Below are 24,198 nucleotides of genomic sequence, written 5' to 3'. Positions count from 1 at the left end.
CCACAGCAAGTGGCATCACCCAGAGGGACAATCCAGGTCCCAGACAAGTGCTCCACAATCCACTATGGGGGAAAACACCCTGTGCCTGCCAGGAGCTCTGACTCTGCTTCTCTACCAGCTCCTGAGCAGTGTCAGAGCCACCATGAGGGCCTTAAAATCCAAACAAACCCCCTATCCCACACAGTGAATAATCCAAATAAAGAAATGCATTCTTGTCATCAAAGCTCCAAACTGTGTCAGGAGCTCTGCCAACAAGTTAATGGGATTCCCAGGAATCTCATTAATGCTCTTGGTTTCATTTTTATGTATTTTTAGTCCCTCAGTGGGCAGCCTGTACATCTTACCCTGGGATTTAGAGACTGAGCAGGGCTGGCTTTGGGTTGACCCCCACCTCTGGCCCCAGCCTGTGCAAACACACCTTGTGCCAGGCTGGGTGAACTCCTCACCTCAGCGTTTCCCTCCTAAATATCCCCTCCTTATCTCTCTGGAGATTCACTGACATTTTGCCCAAACCATGCACTCCTCACCTCCATGTGGCCTCCAAGTGTCCATTCTGTTCCTCACAGGTGCCCTGGTGCCACCGTGTTGGTCCCTTGGCCTTTCTCCAGCCCGAGGCTGCTCCTCTGCTCGCTCTCTGCAGTCTCATCCCACAGGGATCCTCTTCTCCCTTCCCTGCTGGCTGCTGCCAAGGAAGGAGGCCACAGGGAGTCTCCAGTGCTGCCCCCTCAGCCCTGGAGAGTCCTGGCTGTGGGCCCGAGGAGCCTGGGATTTCCCAGGGAAATTGTCTGCTGGTCTCTCTTCAATGACCTCAGCAATTCCCTCCAAAATGCCACCTCACTGCCCCTGACATCCCCTCACATTCCATTGCCCTACACAAACAGTTCTTGGATCCCCTCTAGATCACACCAGGTTTTCAGCCACATGAATGGCATCACCTGTGCCCACTGCTGGTTAGTGACTCAACCAAAATCAAGAGCAAATGTTGGTTGGGCTTTAATAACAACTTGAAATAACTTTACAGCAAAATAACTCACCTTTTTTTTTCTGGGTTTTTTTTCCCTTCAGCTGCTGGGCTTCCCTGTGAGGATGTGTGCTGAGCTCTGGGTGGAGGGGACTGTCAGGCTGAAGGGCTGTGGGTTTGTGTTCTTCTCCCTGGGCATCAGCCACTGCCCCAATCCCTTTGCCCAGGCTGTTCCCTGTGCCTGTGCTCAGGCTGGGGCAGCACAGGCAGACGCAGCTCTCAGCACTCCCTGCTCCAAACACAGCTCTGGCCTCCACTGCAATCTGGCTCTGCTGGGAGGTTTGCTCCTAGAGAAATCCAAGAATTGCTCATGGCAATGTGGAGAATCAATCTCCACAAAGGGAGGTAAGGAATAAAATCCTGCTCTGGGAGCCCTTGGGATCTGCAGGGCTGCTGAGGGAAGGGGACATTCCCTGCCTGCAGTGCACACAGCCCCACCTGCAGCAGCCAGCCCAGCCTGCCAGCTGGGCTCTGCCAGCCCCTCTCTGAGCACCCTCCCTGTGCTGCTCCCTCTCGGTGCCTTTGGCAATCCCAGCCTGAGCCTGAGCAACCCAAAGCTCTGGCTGGCAGCCCAGGGACAAAGGGACGCTCCCAGGGATGGGGCACATTCCCAGCAAACGCTCCCAGTAGGGCCCAGAGGCACCCCTGGAGCTCCTGGCTGGGGCTGGCAGGAGGGCACAGCCCCCAGCTGGGCTGGCAGTGACAGCAGTGACAGCAGCCAAGTGCCACGCTCTGGTGGCACAGCACAGACACCCAGGCCAGCACTGCCCGTGGGAGGGGCACAATGAATGCTGCTCCCTGTGCTGCCCCATGCCAGCAGGAAAGCTCCAGGGGCATGGAAACTCCTGCCCCTTCCCCCCAGCCCAGATGAGCACTCCTCAGTTCCCAACACCCAGTTCTCACCTCCAGCCTGCTCCCGGGGCTGCTGCCACATTCCTGACAAGGTGCCAAAGGCCCCTGGGCACAGGGCTCCCTCTGTGTCTCAGGGCTTGGGCACGGCAGGGACCAGGCTGCTCCAGCAAGGACAGCCTGGAAGCAGAGCAGATGTCCCAGGGCTGGCAACGGGCTGGGGACAGCAGTTCTGAAACCCAGAGTGCTGAAAACAGCCCCCAAAGTGTTCTATGGTCACACCTTGAACATGGCTCCAAAGGGCAGCAGCTCTGGTGCCAGAGCAGCACCTGCACCATTCCCTGTGCCAGCCCTGGCTCACTGAAAAACAAAACAAATCAACCACACCCAGGCCTTGTTTGCACAATTCCTGATCCAAACCTTCACCTTTGCTGCCCAGCACTGAGGCAAATCTGACACAGCATTGAGAAGTGACCTTTGCTGAGAGCAGCCATCATCCCAGTCCTCCAGCCTTGGCAAGATTGTGCAGTGAATGGACCTCAGCTCTACTCCTAAACCTCAATTTCTGTCAGTTTTTGTTAGAAAGATACTGGACAGGAAATCATGCAGCAGAATTTGCAAATTGCACAAGGAATAACAAGGCCCAGAGCAAAGCCAACCACCCCCATCACTGCTGCAGCCCAATTCTGGGCGAAATGCTGATCTCATTTCTAAATACTGCCCTTCCCTCCCACTCAGTCCTTCCCTGCACATCCCTGCAGAGCATGGACTCCATCTTTTGCTGCCAACAGCACCTCTCCAGCCCAGAGCCCACTGCTCACAGACACAAACTGAGCAAGCCTAAGGCAATGTTCCCAGCAGCAGATGCAATTCCTGAACTCCCTTTTCCCTGGATTCTGAGCCCTTGCAGGAAACTCAGCTCAGCCCAGAGTCTGTTCTGCTTTCCCAGAGGGAAATACAGCCTGATGGGCCCCAGCTCTGGCACCACATTGCCCTTGTTCCTGCTGCCCTGGAAAGGCACAGGCAAAGCCAGTCCCTCAGAGCCCATCCCTGGGCCCCAGGAGAGCTGGAGCTGCTCCCAGATGCCAGGGCCCTGCAGGGCTGTGCTGACACGAGCACAGGCTGACCCCTGTGCCCAGCACCACCCCTCACTCTGCTCCCACGGCTCCCAAATGCTGCCAGCCCTGCCCCTGCCCCTGTGCCAGGGCCGTGCCTGCCCCCAGCCCCAGCAGAGGCTGTCACCCAGCCCTGCAGCGGCTGCCAGCCCTGGCAGAGCTGGGCATGCACTGAGAGCTCCCCAAGGAAGGCCCAGAGCAGCCCTGGGCTGCACAGACAATGCCCAAGCTGCCCTCAGGGCACAGCCAGCACCACAGCTCCAGCAGCCCCAGGCAACTCTGGCACTGCCTCTGCACCTCTGCCCTTCTCCAGCAGGCACAGCTGGGGCTGGGCTGGCAGCAATGGCATTGCCATGGCAGCTCATGCCAGCAGAGAGGAAAAGGGGAGCCCTGTGTCCCTCTGACTCACCCCACAGCGTGGGCAGGACCAGAGCCCTCCAGCGCAGAGCCCTGCTGCTGAAGCCTCTTGCCTTTGGCTGCTCCAACACCAAAGCTTCGGGCAAACGTGGGAGGAGTTGGATGATTTTTCCTGCCCTGAAAGAGAGGAGAAAAGAAAATTAAGTCCACTGTGGAAGTCCAAGGATCCCAGCTCTCATAGCTCTGCTCTGCTGGCTCACTATGGGGTTTTACCCAGGAGAGGTGACACCAATTCAAACACAAACGTGTCCTTTGCCAGCACTTTTATTCCTGACTATTTCAGACAATGAAAGGATGCTCATTTTTCATCTTGCATTCTCTGCCTCATTTGAACAGAACCATTTTTATCCCAGAGCCCACGTGGCAGCCATTCCATCCTTTCCCATTGGACTTGGCACAAAGGAAGGGACACCCGGGATGCTGCACCACAAGAAATCCCAAAGAGAATCCCCTCCAAAACCTCCCAGGGAAAGGTTTTTTGCTTTTGGGACACAAGAAAGGCCTTGGGCCATTTGCACCCACATGGAAAGCCCACACTGAGCACTTGCTTTTAAAGATGTTGCACTTGAAGTTACAGACACGGAATTGCTTTGGGATTTGGCATTTCCTGCACCCACACAAACACATTCAAGGAATTAAGCGCAGAGTCCTGAAGTTTGGTTATTCCAGTGCTGTTTTGGTAGTGCCACTTGACACACCAAAATCCACAGCAACACTTCAAAAAATGCAAAGCAACTTTCACCCCCACAGCCCCCTTCCTTTCCATTTTGCAGTTTTGGGCTCCTCTTAAGAACAGGTTAAAGAAAAGAAGAGAAAAGCCCAGGACCTGCTCCCAGCCAGTGCCCCAGCCACCTGTTTGCCAGAGATTCTCCTTACAGCTGATGGCTTTTCTAAGAAAGCTCCAGCTCAGCCTTATCACAATGCCCTGGCAGCCCTCACCATCAGCCCCAAAGGCCAGGGCACATCTGTGTGCTGCCTCAGGAAGCTCAGGGGCTCTCTGGGGGACAAAACCTGGTTTGGGCCCCAGAGCTGACTCTGCTCCCTGCTGGCTGAACTGTGCAGCTGTGGGATGCAGCTGGGTGCTGCAGGGCAGAGTGTGTCACCCTCTGTGCCAGCCAGGCTCCAAAGGCAGCCCTTGGTGCCCCAGCAGCGCTGCTGGAAGCGCTGGCAGCGCTTGGCACGGATGGGATGGAGCCTTCCCACAGCTCTGTGCCCTGGCACCGAGGCTGGCACAGCAGAGAGGCCGATGGCAGCAGAACAAACCCAGCTGGCTTTCCATGGGCACTGATGGGACTGAGAGCCCCAGGCCAGAGCTGCTCCCTGCCCAGCCCAGGAGCTCCCAGTGCTGCTGCAGGGCACGGGCTCTGAGGGAACCCTGCAGCTGGGACAGGAACGCAGCAGCGACAATTCCCAGGCACAAAGAGATCCCCACCTGCTCCAGCAACTGAACCTCTGGGGCTCAGCCCCACGGGCTGTCCCTGCTCCAGGCAGGAGGAGCCACACAGCCCCCGAGGCTGGGCTCACCCCCTGCCCTGCCAGCAGGAAACAAGGGCTTCATGAAGCTCTGGGGACACCTTCTGTCCCCAGAGGGCTCTGACACAACATCCAGCAGTGTGGATCTTTAATAAAGACACCTCGGACCTATCCTTGCCACACACTCGCCTTTGTTATTGCCTCACAGTCTCTGCTTTAAAATGTTTTGCTATTACAAGTGTTTAAACAAGACTGACCGTGAGCCCTGCACCCTTGCCGTGCTCCAAGCCCTAAGGCAGAGCTGGATATCCTCACACTCCTCCAGCCTGAGGGAGCTGCTGCAGCATTTAAAACATTTACAAACCACCCCTGCCCTGAGGCTGTGCAGCCCTGGGAGGTGCCTGGGTGCCAGCCCAGCATTAGAGATGGGACATCAGGAGAGCGAGCAGACAACGCCCACTGCAGCCTCTGCACTCTCGGCGCTGCAGCTGCACGATCCTCACTGCTCAGCGACTCTCAGCTCTGATTCCAGGACTCCCGCCAGGAAACTGAGGGCCCTTTCCAGATGCAAATCCCCACAGAGCCACTGCTCTCCTCTCCACCCACCCTCCTGCTCCACCTTTTACCCCTTTGGTAGCCACCACCCCACCCAGGACACAGAGGAGGCTCTCGGGTGCCAACTGAGACCCAAATCGATCCAGGTGCCTCAGGAAATAAATACAAACAAACTCGTCCCTTCTAGGCTAACAAAATGTCCCGGTGCCCAGTTCCTGTTTCCTAAGGCAAAACCCACGGATCAGGGGAAAATGGCAAGTCCCAAACCCAACCAAACCTGCTTTGGCATCGGTTTCCATCAGGACCGTTCAGGTTTCCCAGTGCCCCTCAGCTGCAGCCACAGGAGCAGCTTCTCTCTGGGACCCAGGGGGGTGGGCACAGGGACACCCATCCCGCTGCTTCCCGGCAAACAGAGCTCAGCCCAGCCCAGAATGGAACAGAACAAATGCAGTTCTTGCCCTTGCCATTTATGTCTGAGCTCTGGCACGGTGTTATTGAGCACAAAACTCCCGAGAGGGGACAGTCTGTAACTACTGCTCTGGATCAAGGATCATCTGTCAGTTCGTGTATGCACTGCACAGCTTTCATAAACAGCACTGTAACAGATACTATTTTAGACTGTAATACTATAATAGACTATAATAGAGACTGTGAAATGTTCAAATGCTGTTACATGTAAGGAACTCAGAAAATGGTGTCAGATAATGAGGTGATTTCCCACAGCTGGGGACAATCTTATCTGAAACACAAGATAACAGAAACAGAAACCAGAGCACTGAAAAAAAAAGGAAAAATTTACTGACCCTCGTTATCAAATAACGAGGGAGTGAAAATAAAACAGGATGGCACCACAGGAAGAAATAAAGTATATTGGTTTAATCCACAAGATGGCACGAAGGTTCAAACCAAGCAAAAGAACATCTAAACTGAAAGGACTCTTTGAATATGTATAAACTCTAATGAATATGCACACCCCACTGCAATGGAACAGAATCTAGAGAACACGGTTTAAGGGAACCGGGTGCTCCTGGCAAACAGCCAAGCACCCCAGCGCTGCCTTTTATCCCTTAACAAACGTGTAAAAATTCTAGAGAGTGAACTCTGTTTCTCACCCAATAAAACGCTGTTCCCGCAGCTGGGACGAGCCCCAGCTTTGTTCCACGGCACACGATCCCAGAGAGCCGCAAGGCCCGGGACAGAGCCGTGCCACCCGCAGCGGGTCCCACGCAGCAGCGCCCAAAGCAGCCCCGGCCCCCTGTGGGTGCCCCCGGCCCCGGTGCCCCCGGCCCAGCTCCCTCCCCTCCGGCCGCTCACCTGAGGGCACCGCCCGCTGCCTCCCGGCGCTGCTGCCGAGCCGAGGGCATTGTCCCCGCTCCTGGCCCAAAGGCCGCGTTCTGCGCTGCAGGGCGCGCTCCGGGGGACGCGGGGCCGGGCAGGGACAGGGTGAGCTGGGCTGAGGCGGCTGTCGCAGCGCTCTGTCCCCTCCCGGGGCTCAGGCCGGGGAGCGGGGCCCTGCCAGCGGCCGCCATTGCAGCGCGGAGCAGAGTCAGGTAGGGCCGAGTGGAGCCCAGTGTGGCCGAGTGGAGCCGACAACAGCCGAGTGTGGCCGAGTGGAGCCGACAACAGCCGAGTGTGGCCGAGTGGAGCCGACAACAGCCGAGTGTGGCCGAGTGGAGCCGACAACAGCCGAGTCTGGCCGAGTGAAGCCGACAACAACCGAGTCTGGCCGACAGCAGCCGACAACAGCCGAGCCTACCCGAACGGCCGACTCTGGCCGCGATTTGCCGAATCCATCCGAGTTTAGCTGAGGTGAACGGAACGGAACGCGACGGAACCGCGTTCAGCCCAACCGAACTAGATAAGCCCGACCGAACTAGATAAGCCCGACCGAACTAGATAAGCCGAACCAACGCGAGATCAGCCGAACCCACCTGAACATTACGGCGTCGCTCACTCACCCATCTCTCAGTGTGGGCAGGCACCCTCAGCTCCAAGGAGCCGTGCAGAGCGAGCGCTCCGTCCCTTGGGAAGCACGGAGTGATCAGCCCCAGGGACAGGAAAGTACAGACAAATGCCGTGGTCAGCCCTGAGGATTCAGGAGGATTCCGAGCCAGTGGCCCAGAACCTGCCACAATTCTATCTACATTTGCAATGTAATTACGGTGGGACAGTGCAAGGCTGGAGTTCAGAGAGCTCAGCCGTTCCACCGGGGCTGGGGACATGACTGAGGGGGTTTTGTGTCAGTCTGATGGGCCTGAGCAGCACCAAGAACCAAAAGGAAATTTTACAGAAATGTTTTGAGACGGATTGTCCCAAAAACTTGGGCTGCTTCTAGGGGGACAAAAGATTGAAAAAGCTTTCTGTTGAATTCCTGTCAGAAAGTCCAGACCCACTGGTTCAGCTATGGAAGGGATGGATATGATGCACCACAGAAAGAGACAAAAGCAGAAAGGTAAAAAGGTCTATCTCCCATCCTTCCCCAAACACGCTCCAAGGAAAAAGTTTCAGACCATGAAATAACAAAGAACTGGTTCCTACCTCTGGAGTTCAGTCCTACATTTTGTCCTTCCTTGGAAGGCAGAGACAGGAGAACATTGCCCTCCATCTTCTCTGCAGCTGCCCTCCATACTCGTGCAGCCCCTGCTGGGGCACTTGGGCTCTCCATTCCAGGCAGGCTGGAGCTCCCGTGCAAACCCAGCACTCGCCGGGTCCCCTCTAGGATGGAATGGCAAGGAAAGGACACAGCACTGCGTAGAAAACGTGAACTTTACTCTTGACTACTTGAACTTAACTTGACTACTTGCAAAATCTACAACACAGGGTGACTAGAAGACTGCGGGGTAAGAAACTTCTGCCTAAAATACTTTGAGAAAGGGAACGCCGAGGGAAATGTCAACTTCTTGTGGAAAGGTGTCGGGGAATGCTATGACTGAGGACGGGGTGTCTCGAACTCCTGTGATGGGGATGTCGCAGTGCCCGGGCTGGGCACTGGTCACACATTCCCGCAAGGCTCCGCACCGTGCTGGGGCTGGAGGTCAGCGCTGAGCGAGGCCGGGATCTCCTTACTCTCTCACCGGGCCCTGGTGCTGAGCGAGGCTGGGATCTCCTTAATCTCTCACCGGGCCCTGGTGCTGGGCGAGGCCGGAGTCTGCTCCTCTCTCACCGGGCCCTGGTGCTGAGCGAGGCCGGAGTCTGCTCCTCTGTCACCGGGCCCTGGTGCTGAGCAAGGCCAGAGTCTGCTCCTCTCTCACCGGGCCCTGGTGCTGAGCGAGGCCGGAGTCTGCTCCTCTGTCACCGGGCCCTGGTGCTGAGCGAGGCCGGAGTCTGCTCCTCTCTCACCGGGCCCTGGTGCTGAGCGAGGCCGGAGTCTGCTCCTCTGTCACCCGGCCCCCAGTGCTGCTCTCCTGGCTCTGGGTCTCTGCCGAGGGCGGTGCCGCAGGCAGAGCCGCAGCAGGGCGCGGTTTTGCCTCAGCAGCTGGAGCAGCTTCCCGGGACAGCCGCGGCCCCGGCGGCAGCAGCAGCGGCGGGGCCCTGCCCGGGCCGAGCGGCTCCGGAGCTTCTCCTGCAAGGCAAAACGCGGGGGTCCCGATGGGAGGGGCGGAGCGGGGCCAAGGCCTCTGCCAGAGAGGCTGGGCCCGGCCGGGCTGCCCGGGGCAGAGGCTGCACCGAGCAGAGCTGCGGCCGCCCGTGCCCGGTGCCGTCCCTGGGCTCAGCCTTAGGCCCCGTTCCTGCCCGGAGGCTCCGCTCCCCTCCGCCGCGGGGCCTTGGCCAAGCGGCTGCCCAGGAGGCCCAGCAGCCTCGGGGTCTGTGCCGTCCTGCCCCTTTCCCTCACCTCTCTCCAGCGTCTCCAGCGTCTCCAGAGCCTTCTGCCAAGGTAGCATCCCAGGACAATGCCCATGATCAGCAGCTCCAGCAGGAAGCACGTCCAGGACGCCAGCGCAAGTCCACCCACGGGGCAGCCTCAGGGTCCATGTCCTGCAGCTCCAGCTCCTCGGGAAGCAGACCCAAGGTGCCCAGGTCCCGCTCAGGACGGCTGGAAGGGTCGAGTGGATGGACCAGAAGCATCAGCAGGTACACCTGCAGCGTCCAGGAGAAGCCCTGGCCAGCCATGGTGCTTTCTTCCTTTTGCTCCTCACTTCACTTTTCTATTTCTATCTGAATTTCCATCTGTCTCTAACCCTTTGTTTCTGTTTCTCACTCTTTCTGACACTGTGTCTCTGCTTCTGTAACTCTGTTTCCATCGGCTTCCTTTTTTCTGTTTGTCCATTTCACTATTTCTTTCTGACTGTATTTATTTTTCTCTCTTTTGTCCATACTTTGAACCTTATTTCTTTTTCTTTATAACTTTGACCCTCACTCTTCTTGCTTCTTTTTCTCCCTGTTCTCCTTTTCCTTGGTTTGTCTTTTTTGCTCTTAGTCTTTTCCTTTTTCACTCTACCCCTAAGTTTTCACTTTAAGTCTAATCCTAACCACTTTCTTTTCCCTCTAACTCCTGTCCTTCTTCAGTTTTCCCACCCTCCTTTTCTTCTCTGTCTCCTGTTCTGTTGAAGAAACCTAACCGCCAACACTAGCAAATGCCAAAAAAAAAAATTTTAATTAAGTAACATCACAATGATGACCATAAGAAATCTAAAATGGACACATTTTCAAAATTATCTAAAATGCTTTTGTTTCCTTTTGAACATTCCTAAATCATGAATAATGCTGAATGTACAATGTAATGCTGAAACTGTACAACCCGAAGTACATTCTGATATTCTCTGTCCATGGTCACACTGTGCTTATTTCAGGTTACAAGTGTTTTATAACACTGCTTATTCAGTCATGCCCATGGATAGTAATGCACCCATGCTCTATCCACCAGGGCAACTAAGCACAATTTATATGTTGATGCACTTGCAAGTTAAGATAGTTAATAGGAAATGCTACTTACCGATCTGCATTTCCAGATTTTGTCAGATAGGCATTCCCCCACCAATTTATTTATTTATTGCTCTATTTATTTTCTCCAGTCATTTTTCTTTTAGATTACCTGAGCAAGGCTTCCTAAAGGAACAGTACCTATCAGAGAAAATCAACCAAAAGGTGAGCCTTAGTCCTTCTCTAGGGGAACAATGGGTTACAAATCTTTAGGGGGTCTGTCACCTATTTGGAGAGCAGCATGTAAATTTGCCATTGGCACACTTCTGGTTCTTTTTATCTTGGTCCTTTCTAAAAGAGACATTGACAAATAAAGTGTTGTCATGTCTCAAGTGCCATGGGCAAGGACTCCACGTGAAAGCACCAATAAGCAGAGGAGAGCAAGGACAGGAGCACTTTACACATGTTGCTGATTGCACAGAGAAGAACCAGGCCACTGAGATCCAGGACTGTGAAATGTGTAAGGCTGGTTAGGCACAGGCAGAAATGGGACATTCTATTTCATATGGATAGAACACATAATAATAACAACAACAACAATGCAGTTTTCCACACGCATCCTCTTACTCCTCAGGAAAATAACTAATGGATTTTGCAAGATGAGGGGCTTTTTTACTGTCAGAGGAAAGAGTGGAATGGAAGGAAATATGATTGCTGTGTACAGCAGGGAAAAGTGCTGCACCCTCATCTTAGAGGCCCCAGATCTCAGTGGAAGACACTTATGACTCTGTCTCTGAAGAAGATGAAAGTAGCTCTTATGCTGAGAAAGGGAACAAAAAGCCTTACCTAAAAATAAATATCTCAACTCAATGCCACCTATTTCTACATTCCCTGTTTCAGAGCTGGCTAGATTAACTATATCAAGAAACATTTGGCTTGTTTATAGAGTAATAAGGCCTTTCTGCAACTGGAATGGCTTTTACCCTAAAATCTGATAATTTATCAGCAGTTTTCTGTACTCTGCAATATCATCTCTCTCTGAGTTGAGAAAGGCAAGTCAGCCAGCACAATATGTTGGCTGATTCAGACAGGGACCGAGGTGAGGACAGGGAAATTGCACTCCCTTGTTTCATGGTTTAATTCTTGGGAGCATCCACATGAGACTTAGCAGGTTATGAGTTGAACTGATACTGCTCCAATTCTGTTTCCACCAGAAAACAGAGAGGGATTTTCAAGATGAATAAGTCTGAAAACTACCCCTGGCCTGGCTATGCTCATCCAAGGATTTCAAAGCACTCTTCAAATCTCTTTTCAGAGTTTCACAAAACTCCTGATTTGCAAGGTATGGAACCCAACCAGCATCCAGCACGTCCACGGCCACTGCTGAGTAGGTGGAACTGGGAAACTCTCTCAGATCTCTGTTTGCCTCTGGAGCAGTCTGTGCTTAGAAAGGGCACAGGGTAAAAGGAACAAAAACCCACAAAGAATGTACTTTTCTCCTGGTTGGTGTAGATTCAGGAGAGAAATGGCTGACAGCGGGTCATTACTGCAGATCTCTTTTATTCTGGTTTGATTTCAGAGAACTCCCTCTTAAACAACTTACCTGCCTAGGCGAAGTGTGCCTGATTTGGAGCTTGTTTTCTTTCTCTGAGGAACAGCAGGTCCACAGTCTCCTTTCTCTACTGGTGCAATCTCACAGAAATGCAAGATGCCCCTTCCTTGTAGCTATGTAGTACCTCAGAACTGAGCCTTAATTTCTGTAAAGGACTTCATTTCAAGGCCTTTCAAAGGTCTTAATTCCATAAAGCCATTTGAAAAAGGCTGTCCTCAATAAGGCTGGTTGTGGGAAGATCTTTAAATGGATTCAGGATCACCCCCTAACTGCTTTTAGGCTGAGATTTGCAGCTGTCTCTACTCAGTATGAAGATAAGTGGGTGGATGTCGTGCAGGCAATATGCTGCAGAGCTGTGGTCAGAAAGCATCTCTGCATCCAATTCCAACTATTATAAATACACAAGCAATAACTCAATATACTGTCTGAGTGGCGTGGTAACAAACGGACTCTGTGTGACAGTCACTTGCTGAACAAAACCACAAATCTCGCTTGCCAGCCAGGCATCCAGAGCTCCCAAAGCAGTAATTTCATAGGATAAAGGAGAGGAAATCCCGAGAGTTCCCGTGGCAGAAGGCCACACCAGTAGTTCTGGCATGCCCCAGCAGAGGGCAATGGCAGATGTACATCTGAGTCTGGCACTGCAAAGCACCCCTACAATAGAAAACTAAGTTTTCCCTTGCCTTCCAGACCTTGTCACAAAGGGAATAAATCCTACCTAGGGCTGAATCAAGGCCCAGTAGAAAACCTGGCAGTGTGTAATTAGCCAGCAGCATGTGTGAAGCTCTCCAGATCTGGCCTGAGTGACTACAGTTTGTTAAGTAAAGAAAGGTCTCAGCAGCATTTTCACTGCAAGATCAGAAAACACTTGGGGTCTGGCTTTCTTACTGTGCTTCTCTTTTGGAGAAAAGGGATAAGGGAAGCTGTGTGTCTTCTTTGGTGCACCCACAAATGCAGACCAGAAAGACTGAGCTGGAAGTGGTGAGTGTGGAGGAGGAAATGGCAAACAGGAAACACCCTGGCAGCTTTATCTCTGTTAATGGAAGCATTTTTGTTCTGAAATCTCGGTGTTAGACCCAGGGTCCTCCTGAAGGGGACAGCAAGTCATTCAGAACAGCCTTTTTTAGGCATATGTGCACCTAGACAGGAGAAGCACAATTTGAGGTGGTTAAGGCAGACTTGCTTACACTGTATTTTTCCACTTCTGAATGTAAAACCTTGTATGTCTCAATTTGGGGCTGAAAAATAGAAACACTCAGAACCAGGAACCACTTTAAAAAACCACCAATAAAACTGTATGTCACTTACACTGAAATGCAGTGACCATCCATTAATTATGTAGGCATGCTACAAAAGCATAAAATGATATCTGTTTTGACCGTGGAAGGAAGTGAAGAAATGTTTACAAATCCTTTCAGGACAATAACCATAAATAACAAGTAAACAGCGACAGGAACAAGTGCTTCAGTAATATTGCTGTCATTTGTTGTGCCTGCATCAGCAGACACTGCAAGGGAAAATGGTGTTGGAGGAGAGAGAAAGAGGTTGCCAAGCAACACCAGACCCCATCCAGGGCACCCCCTCCCCTGCTCAGGAGCAGACAAAGCTTCCTGGTCCAGCTGCTCTGGAAGCTGAGCTGGCATCCATCAGGGGAAAGTGGGCATGTTGTGGGGTGAGAGAACAGCAAAGGGGCAGGGGGCAGAGCTTCTAGCTGGCAAGGTGAGGCTGTGGAGACCCAGGGAAGAAATGCCAGTTGTGCCAAGGGTGGGGGTGAAGGAAAGAGCCGAGGACAGACAGGATAGACAGAAGCCAATCCAGGATGAAGTGGTCAACCTGGGAATTGTGGCTGCTTCAGAAGCACTTGGATCCAACCCTGCTCCAGTGTGCAAGGGCTGAACGTGAGTGGGGCTTTCCTGGCTGGAGAGAGAGATGGAGGAGCATGGTATAGAAGGACTCTGGAGAGGTTTTATTGTTTTTAAAACATGTCCATGTAAATATGGCACTCACAACATCAGCTACTTGGGTTATTTTTCTCAAGGAGATGACATCTATGCCTTGCATGCTCTGCAGCCTGCCTGATAGCAGCATGAGAGTACTGGATGGAACATCATGAGCCAATTCTTTGCTGTCTCATATACAATATTGATGGAGGTGACACAAGGCTGCAGAAGGTGCAGTTCAGGGAAAAATCCAAACCTCTGTCTACTACTGTATTTAATCCTTCTGAATTTGCTCTGCTGCTGCCATCATGCACGAGTTCATCATCCCCAGAGGATGGGGATGACAAATGAGATCAGTTGTGGTAACACTGCCACAAAGCAGGGACTCTGGACAGCTAGACCTTAAACTGAACTGGATAAAATGGACTATTTGTCCTTCCTCTGAAACCCCACACAAAGTACATATGAAAAAACACCAGATATGGATTACAAATGGTATTTAGGGGGCAGAAAGAGGGAACAATTGAAGGAATAAGCATATTTTCTTCCTCTTTTACTTGTCTTATAGTTCTGATAAATTTAAAGCTGAGTATGATCCAGTGCCACACAGACCCATGTTCTTGGTAATGTATTGCTGAAAAGCAAAGTAAAGTAATAAACTGCAGAGCCCACTACTGTTACTACTGTAGCTGGACTGATTTTGTCACACAAGCCAGCCTCATACATTGTAATGCATTGATTTACCCTATAAACATTTCCAGTGAAATACATGAGAGTTCAGGTATGTTTTCCCTTCCACCCAGAGTAGCCTCTCTGTTCTTCAGAGCCTGACTTCTAGGAGGTGTTGAAGAATAAAAGATGCTGCACTGCCACTTGTGGCTGATCTTCAACAAGTTGCACCCCAGCACAGGCTGAGCATTGCCCTTTGCAAAGCTCTTTTCAGCTCTTCCAGAGTCAAAACCTGGACAGCTCTGGCAGAGTAATTCCATTAGAAGTGCTTATTTGATCAGTCTGGTTTGATGCTTAGAATGCTTTTGGTCTCACCACCCCAGCCATCTGCTCTGTCATGACAGCAGCTCCTCCTGAGAGAAGAGCCAGCCTCTTTGGCACAGTCACCAAGAGGCAGTGAAATAGTGCCCTTTGCAAACAGGACAGACTTACATTGGCTCAGACACCACCAGTGTCTCTGAATTACATGACACTTCACTGCTCAGAACCTCTGTTCCTGCCTCCTTTTATGTCCATCTTTGCTGGATTTTATCTCTTTCACCATCTTGAAATTGGCATCTTCTGAATGAAGTCAGAAAAAAAAATACATCTTCAATGTCATCTGGCCTTAAATTGTTTAGCCCTTGTGTTTTTAACTTTTCAAATGACCAGCTCTGTTAGAGTTTTCCTTCACATTTATCTGTCAGTAAGGTGACAATGCTTGGAACACTTGTGCTCCAGCTCCTAAAAATCACAGAGACTGTGTGGTCAGAAAGTCAATCCATACTACACCAAGAACTGCAATTAAGAGGCTTAAATCAGCAATTAAAGAGTTACTAAGTACAAACATCAAACTTCTGTTATTACAGTATATCTACTCCTCCAATCTTTAGAAAGAACAATATTAACACCCAAGAAAGTAAAATTTGCCAAGGTAAAATAACTTCTTTAAAGTTTTTTTTACGTTAGCCCTTAAAATTAGCCAGTTTGGTGAAAGGCAATGCAATATCTCACTTTAACATCAGCTGTAGGAAGTCAAAATAAACATTATATTGGTTTTGTTCTAGTGGTCTTATGGGATAGTAAAGGCTAATGGCATTAAGACTTCTGTTAGCTAGGTGATGAAAAAATGTCCCTTTAGAGAAGCTCATGCCTAGCCTCAAAACCAGGCTATAAGCTACAGGTAGTGTGTTCCAGGCAGTAGGGTGAGGGGAGGCATTCCTTTCTCTCTTTACCCCTTGTTTTACCCTCTGGACCATTCTGAGCAGTTCCTTTCTGCAGGCTGACTGCTCCTGTCTCTCGTGCTGCCCATCAGAGCCGACATCCTGCACGCCCAGCAGAACCTGCAAATCAAGAGTAAATCAAGAGTGGGGACAGCACAAAGCTCTGCTCCTCCCTCCGTGTCCCACACCAGCTGCTTCTGACAGCACTGCTGGTGATGGACACAGACCCTTTACAAAAACAGAACAAAAAGGCTTTGCTCCCAAGGAGGCTGCGACTGAAATCTAAAGATAAAGGAGCAGCTGAATCCACAGAGGCAAGAAAGGCTGGTTTTGTTCTTTCTGTGCTTTCAAACAGGCAAGAAGTAGGCAGGGCTCAACTTTTCCAGGAACAAAACGTGGCTGTAATCTTGCACTCCTGTTTGGAGAAGCTGGTCTGTTTTATTTCCGGGGCAGGCCTTTGTTGCAATGCTGGACAGCACTCGAAGGCCCCCAGCTGTTGTTTCACCTTATTGCTCGCTGAAGAGCTCTCTCCCATGCACACATCCTGTTGGCACACACAAACTGCTGGGAACATGGCTGGTGATTGAGTTCTGCTCTCAGCTGGCAGCTGTCCCTCTTCTTTCCACCTTCCAGCAATGTAAGAAAGAGCTGTGGGCTGCATGACTGGGGTTTGGGGAGGTTTCCACTGGTTCTGAAGAATGGGAATTATTTTATGATCAACTGGTTGCTCTACAACTTGAATTTCTGAGAAATCCTAAAAGTTTTCTCACCAGAGCATTGTTTACTCTCTCTGCAGTCTGAGAGGGATTTGGCTCAGTGGGACAGATTACTTTTCCCTGTTGGATAAACAAATTTGTTTTCAATTCTCTTTTGTTTGTTGACTTCTTGGAACCATGCTATTATCAGAGCTTCTAACTAGCTGTAAAGTTATCCCAAAGCCATGTTGTGTCTTGATTTGAATTGTATTTAGGCACCTACACAACTGAAAACCTCAAAAATGAGAGTAAATCTGTGAAATCAAATACACCAGTATTGGACTGAAAGTGCTGTAAAAAAATGTTTCCAGTAACAAAGTCACATACTCAGTATCTGAAATGAAATAAGAAAGCAAATCTTTACATCAGGCAACAAGATTATCAGATATTGCATCTTAAGTTCTCATCATTACAGTTCTTTAAGAGGTAAATGAGCTTATTTTATGCCCTGCTGATATACCTCTGAGAATCAAGGAACAGGCTGCCCAGGGAAGTGGTGGAACACTTCCATCCCTGGAAGTGTTCAAAAGGCACGTGGATGTGGCTCTTGGGGATATGGCTTAGTGGTGACCATGGCAGTGCTGCCTTGAGGGTTGTACTCAAGGATCTCAGAGGTCTTTTCCTCCCTCAGTGCTTCTGTTACTAGAAGGGGGCTAGTCTGAGAAGGTCCTTTTGCTGTGCAGCAGTCAAAAACTGCAGTACAATTTTTTAATGCTTGACATTATTTTCTTTGAAATATGTTGATTCGTATCATTTTGTTTACACCAGGGAACAAGACACATTTTGAAGGCATTTGTGCTATACTAGCTTGAGATTTAGAGCAAGTTAAAAATAATTACTCTGCCTTTTTTCTGAGATAGCACTGCCACCTTATCTAGCAACCCATCGATGTGGCTTGATTATTTTTTTGTTTGTTGTCAAAGCCTCAGCTACTGAAAAAAACATTTGTACCCAGCAGAAAGAAAAAGTTTGAGAATGTGACCCATCCAGTTGAAAAAACCCAAAACAACACAACAGAAGGCAAATAAAAAGCACTGAAAAATCACATCCTCTTTCTCTGTCATCAGATCAGCTCCAATATACCCTGTGATCTTAATGTTTCTGTCTGGTGGTAATGCTTATCATCAGCTTCTGAGAAAGTGTATATATATGTATATACATATATATACATACATATCTATATATGAGTGTGTGTGTATATATATATGTATGTATGTATGTATATTCTAGTAAATAAGTCTTATTCCTTTTGCCATATCTTTGCCTAAAACCCCTGTAATTTCCAAGTTATAATAATTTGTAGGGATAATTAAGTTATAATAATTTGTAGGGGGTAATATTTTCCTTTCCAAGGGAGGTTTCCCCCTTCCTTGGCGGACACCTTTCTTCCAAACCTACAGACAGAGGCAGCAAGAAACACTGCAGCCAGAACCAAAACCAAGACAAAGCTCCAAACAATGTAACAGAGTCAAAATACAGACTAGAGGAGGTCCAAAGCCCACCTACTGATTCAAATAGGTCTTTCTTTGACTCTGAAATTATTCCAAGCTTACCTGTTATAGTGCTTTGATGTTTTACCTTCTCTTCTCTCTTCTTGATGTTTTCTCTTCTCTTCTCTCTTCTCTTCTCTCCTCTCTCTTCCTCACCTTCCCTCCCTTGCTCTCCCCATGTATGGACAGCCAATACACGTCCAACACATGCACGTTCCTAAAGGCTTCTGACAAGACAATTCTCACGCTGTTGTAGTGGTGGGTGATAGGGAATTCCCTAAGCCTGTGTCTTGATCCTTCTCCAGTTTTCCTGTTTTCTCCAACTTTTATGTCCAGCTACACGTTTCCCTTCTCCCTCCCCCAGCTTGTCTCCATCTTGTCTCCTGCCCTGGAAGCACTTCCCCACTCCCTATTTCTGCTGATTCCGACCTGCCTGCAGCTCCCCTCCCCTCCATGGAAGAATGCTCACTGAGGCGCAAGTGGGGCAAGACATGATCCATATACACCAGGTATATGACTCATAGAACCATCTTTTATTGGTTTGGTTGGTTTTTTTGTTTTGTTTTGTTTGTTCTTCTTTTGTTTCTTTTTCTTTAAAAGCAACATCAGGTATTTTTCTACGTTTTCAGACTCTGTACAGGTCTTAAAAGGAAATAAGCAATGCTTAATGTACAAAGTAAAACCAGAAAACTAGAAAAATCTGAATAAAATGGAGCAAGTTGCTGTCAGGAATACAGTACAAATTAGTAATTGGATGTCATCTGAAGTGCAATACCACTGCAGTAAGGATGAGTCAAGGAATGAAATAAAAATACTCTATTTTAAACAAACAGTATATATATATATATATATATTTATATATATATATTTATATGTATATATTTTACAGATAGTAGACCCAGTGATATCTGTAGAATTGTAAAAACATATTTACAAGTGACTTTTTTTAAAACATTACATGTACATCAGCACCATTGTAAGAAAGAAAAAAAAAACCAAAAACCCCAATCAACCCAAATCTAAGAAAATCTGTTCTCTAGTACTTGATCCCAGTATGGAGTATTTGGAGGAAGCTTCACAAAGACAACAGAGGCTCACCTTGACCACCATGTATGACCCAGGCCTGCATCTCCGCAGTGCACACCAGCTTGCACTGGCTGCTGTGTGGTGGCTGTGTGTGTCTCAGCTCCCCTTTGCCCGCTCTGTGCCGAGTCCTGGTGGCTCTCAGCCCAGGTGTGGGTGCTGTGCTGTCCCCAGCACTGTGCCCTGCCCAGCAGCAGGATGGCTGCCCTGCACCCTGTCACAGCTCTGGCACACACGTGTGTGCCCCGTGCTCGCACCGACACACATGGAGCCACAGCCCCCTGCTCCCCTCAGGGCCCTGCCTGTCCCTTCCAGCCTGCCCAAGAGATGCTGACCCACAGGATCAACCAAAAACTTGGGCTGGTGCTCCCTTTCACTGAATTAGGGCCCAACCTGGCTCCTACTGAAGCAGCAGGCATGCTAATCGTGCTCATCATCCTCAGCAGGAGCTGGAATTGGCCCTTGTGCTGTGTTTTATAAAGGGGCCAGCTAAAAGAGATGAGATTAAAGCCATTTTAAAAAATGTAGCAGTCAGGGCAGGTAGGATTGATGGCTCCCCTTTAACACATTAAAAATGCAGCTTGTCCTGCTGCATCGCAGCATTTAGAACAGGTAATTCCCCCCACTAGGCAAGCCCAGCAAGGGAAATTGCTCAAAAGGGAGCCTCAAGGGGGCACAGAGATGGTCCCAGACTCACTTGCTCTCCCTCTTTAATGTGATGCCTGTCTGTGCTCCACGGGGAAAGGCAGGACATGAAAGTGCCAAGGCCCTCAGCCTCCTTGGAATTCAGGGGCTCAGCACTTGGCATCACTGGGCCCAGGGAGAACAGCACAAAAGGAGGTGACCAGGAGCTGGGGAATTGGGCCTGGCACTAGTACACTGCTGCAGAGCACAGCTCATGGCTCTCAGAGGCCAGCACTAGGCCAGAGGGTGCTACAGCTCTGGACTGTGGGTGATGTTAACATTTTTTATGTGCACAACTATATAACCTGATAAGCAGCCCTCAGCTGAAAACACTAAAGAGGTAATAGGTTCCAGAAAACAGCCTCCAAGTGCAATTTGGGAACCCTGCTGTACACACTCAGAATGGCTGGTGACTTCAGTGTTGTGTGAGATCTATCACAACTTCATCACAGGTCCAAACAGTGGAGATAGTGATACACCCCTATTATCTAAAACCTTATTGGGGCAGATCCCATGTTTGCCATATCAATTATTTTACCCACTCATGAATGTTCTTTACAGTAGTCCCTCACTGACTCCTGTTCTTGAAATACTGCAGTGAATTTTATCCCAGCAAACCAGAGAGATTAGACCCAACACCTGTTTAAAACTGAATGTATCACATCGAGAGCCCAGACACCCTGGGGTAATACTACCTGCCAAACCTGGGCTTTTCAAGAGGGGAGGAGAAGGTCTTCCTGTGTGCCAAACCCTCACTGGATGTTTTCTCACTCCTGTTATATCCTGCCCTGCCTGGCCCTCTGTGGCTTGCCTGAAAAAAAAAAAGTGCAGCCAGCTCAGCTTGCTTCACACTGAAGGAACAGGAGGGGAAGGGAGTGAACTGAGAACACCCTGGGGAGGAAGGAGAGGGAGGGACCAGCTGAGGAGCTCTGCTCATGTCTCTTGGTACCTCTCAGCCCTTCAACAGCCCAGACAGCTGGGCCATGCCAAGTGCTCTGACTTGGGAAGCACAATTTCAAGTCCCAAGGGGACTAAGCAGTTCATTAAGTTAACCCACCACTAGGCTGTCTCCAGCAGCAGTCACATAATCAATCTGCCCTCACAACACTGCCAAATTTATGTTCTTCTGCACTTGTAGTGGGGTTTATCACTCTGCAGTGAAAACTGTGACCTCCCTGTGATGGTTTAGGTTTGCCATGTGAGTGCTGTGCATTCCCTCAGGACAGCCCACAGCCAGCCCCCTCGGCCTGGCCATGGCTCCCCCAGACCTGCTTGCCCCGGGGTTAAGCCCATTTCTGACCAGGGCTGTGCCATCACCCCTGAGTATCTGTGGGCTTGGCTCCCAGCTCTTCCCTCTGCTTCCCTGGAAGCTGCAATGTGCACAGTCATAAGAGGTGGGACATACCAGGACCATCCCTCACCACTGTGCAATGAAGCCTTGTTGTAACTGGGGGAGAACGAATCTTCCCAGCAACAAAGATTCCTTGGTGACAGTTTTGGGATGTTGATGTTTTCATCGTCCCCTGAATCTTCCAAAGTTGGCTACAGATCGGCTTGGTTTGCACAATTAAAAACAAAAAAAAAAAACCCAAAATAACCCCAAACCAAACCAACACAAAAACCAACGATCCAGGGATGGGGAGAACATCTGACTTCCTCTTTGCTTGTTCAAACGTAACAAAACATAACCCAAGCTCCAGACTATACAACACCATTCACTGGGGGTTTCCAAACAACTCATCCAGTTCTTGAATCCACTCATCCCCTGGTCCGCTTTTAATAATGGAGTCCACAAGGTCTGTGCCCTCTGCTAAACTGGAGAACGACCCCCCTGCTCCTCCATTACTGTAGTTGTAAGAAATGTCCTGAGTGGGATTCCTCTCATAGGCCTGGCCTTGGCTGCTCTGAGCAAAGGTGCCACCTGGCATTTGCTGCGTTGGGGGCTGACTGAAGCCCGCCATGGCAGGGACCCCTTGGCCCATTGCTGGCATCACCACGGGCCTGGCCTGGCCGCCTGCCTGTTGCCCAGGCAGTGGCTGCAGCAGCTGCCTGCCCAGCGCTGGGTTGACGGCTCTCGCCGTGCCAGCCGTGTCCACAGCTGTCTGACTGAGGCCCTGGGGGAAGTGCTGCTTGGACAGCCGGGGCTGCCCAGCTGGCACGGCGTAGGTGGTGCCGTTGTTGAAGGGCCCCATTTCGCCACTAGTCCTTCCAGGTATGCCTGGCAGGCCTCGCTGCTGCCAGTTTGGTGTTCCCTGAGGGACAGTCCCCATCAGGTTTTGAAGTCGTGGCGCTTGTGGCCTTGGCAAGACCTGGCCCACAGGTCCTTTCATCTGCTGCTGATGCTGGGGAAGAGCAGAGTTTACCAGCATGTTCTGACCAAAATTGCCAACCATTCCCACTGCTTGTCCGGAGGCAGGCTGCCTTGTTCCCTGGCCCGTGCTCTGTGCCAGGTTCATGCCACTTTGGTTTGGGTGCTGCAACATTTGGCTGATGCCCGTGCTGATGCTGTACATTCCTGGCTGGCTGGAGGAGGCATTGCTGTAAGGAGTCATGCCCATATCTGGCTGGCCTGCAGTGCTGAGCAGCGTGCTCGAGTTCTGGGAGGGACCCATGGCCATCATGCTCGCGTTCTGGGCCATCATTCGCGATGTTCTCATGCTCTGCAGTGCTACCTGGTTCCTCACAGCCACTATATCCTGGGGTGAACCTGCACCAAAAAGGGAGGAAGGTAAGAAAAAGCCCACAAACCTGCAAATCTTCATTAACACACTTTTGCATAAGAGACAATCTGTAGGAGCATCCTGAGCAGCACTTATCTTCTTCAGCTTCACCTAATTCAGCTTCTAGTAAGCAAACAGAAAAACTTACACTGGTCTTCTTTGTTAGCAGCAAAGCAGCCGAACTTCAGTTTATCATTTGAAGCTTTCCTTTAAATATCTCCATTGTCTTTCAAAAGTAAGCCTTGAAAATGGAAATGTCAGTCTCAGAAGGCCAATCAATTTTTTTAATAGCTCAGGAGGCATTAATGAATGGATTTTCTATAGCATAGCTACTGATTAATTCTATGGAAAGAAGAAAAATCGGGTTTTTGTGGACATTTAAAGCAGGGAGAGTGTATTAGTGAATCAATACTATAAGCACATTTTACTTCACCTTAGGCCAGTGATGGGAAACCAGAAAATCCTAGCCTTGTTAAATTCCACACTGTGACAGATAACTTAACCATGCTTGTGTCTTACTTTCAGGGGTAGGGGAGAGCTATTGATTTCCGGGAAGCCAATATGCTTCTATATTTACTACCTTTAAATAAAGACAGTTACCTGGAGCTCAGATTATGCCATGGGTTCATTGTGGATTTGAGTCACTACCTAATACACCGGTCAGAGTCACTAACTAAATAGTCAGATTCTGCAGATTTGAGTCACTGACTAAATACAACACTCGGCAGGTGAAGCTCAGAGTCTATGAGGCATACCACTGTTCCAGGCTCAAGTGTTATTAAATGCCAGGAGTAAATATAAAATCATTGCTTAAGAGTTCAGAACCGTACAACAGAATCTCAATGTTCTTAAACCTGCTCCTATTTGTTGGCCCTCAGTGGCAGACAACATCCCTGAACATCCGTGGGGAGAGGAGAGCACTGGTCCCTGTTATTGATGGTGGCTTGGTTTCCATGAGAAACAGCTGGATAAAGGAAGGACCATTTCTATACGTGTAATTCTATTATCTAAGGCAGAGGTTGGCTACAACTCCATTTTCTGCAGCACCACAAGCTTCTGGTGGATGCTTTGAGCTCCAGCACACAGCTGGAAATGAAACATTTTGTAGCATGAAGTGAGACCATCTGGATCTCACTGGAACAGGCCACATGTAGTGGCAGCTTTTACTTTATTCGTGCCATCACACTGTGTTGTTGTTCAATTTCTGGAGTCCCATACTGCTGTTATCAGATCTCTAAAGTCCCATACCTCCTTGGTGTGTTCTTATGGCTGCAGATCTCCACAGCACAGACTCCTTCTTCTGCATGTTGCTCTCTCTCAGATCAGGACTCCTCCAAGGCTCTCCCTGACTGGCCAGCCCACCCCCTTTTATCCCAGTCATCTTCAATGGTCACAGCTGCAGCCCAATGAAGGACATGGCAGCTGCAGCCCATCAAGGACAACCAGGATGTCCCGGGACAAAGCCTATATACAGATATTCAAGTACAATACATGCATTTTTCCAGGACTCAAAGGCCACCTCTACTATAACACTGCTTTCTTAATGATTGGCACTGGGGTTCCCTTGATTTTTCTTAACTTAGATCAGCTCCTTTCATGATTAGAAACAGTCTTTTTATGATGACTCGAGCAAGTGCTTAAGAAACAGATAATGTTAAAATCTTAATGCATCTTTAGCTATTTTTTAATTGAG

The 24,198-nt window shown here is 49.7% G+C and overlaps 1 protein-coding gene and 1 long non-coding RNA gene across 5 annotated transcripts in view; one reads left to right on the top strand and one right to left on the bottom strand.

Annotated features, from left to right (window-relative positions):
* Positions 1–7,144: 7,144 nt before the first annotated feature.
* Positions 7,145–17,911, top strand: LOC139602427 (uncharacterized). Of its 2 annotated transcripts, none has more exons than XR_011683204.1 (3): positions 7,145–9,501; positions 10,458–10,515; positions 11,606–17,911. It is a non-coding gene; the product is annotated as an uncharacterized lncRNA (long non-coding RNA). The 2 variants fall into 2 exon arrangements; XR_011683203.1 differs by having other exon boundaries at positions 11,505–17,911.
* Positions 17,912–18,530: 619 nt separating this feature from the next.
* The window catches only part of MAML3 (mastermind like transcriptional coactivator 3), a 229,147-nt gene continuing 223,479 nt past the window's right edge, over positions 18,531–24,198 (bottom strand). For all 3 annotated transcript variants that reach the window (XM_071452371.1, XM_071452372.1, XM_071452373.1), the window contains exon 5: positions 18,531–22,492. In XM_071452371.1, the coding sequence (XP_071308472.1) occupies positions 21,501–22,492 (992 nt within the window). In that variant the 3' untranslated portion in view covers positions 18,531–21,500. The remainder of the gene's footprint in view (positions 22,493–24,198) is intronic.

The sequence above is a fragment of the Agelaius tricolor genome, unplaced genomic scaffold (assembly GCF_023055355.1).
Source record: "Agelaius tricolor isolate 1412-34295 unplaced genomic scaffold, bAgeTri1.0.p SCAF_34, whole genome shotgun sequence".
NCBI classification, from domain to species: domain Eukaryota; kingdom Metazoa; phylum Chordata; class Aves; order Passeriformes; family Icteridae; genus Agelaius; species Agelaius tricolor.
This window is presented reverse-complemented; position numbering and strand designations above follow the sequence as displayed.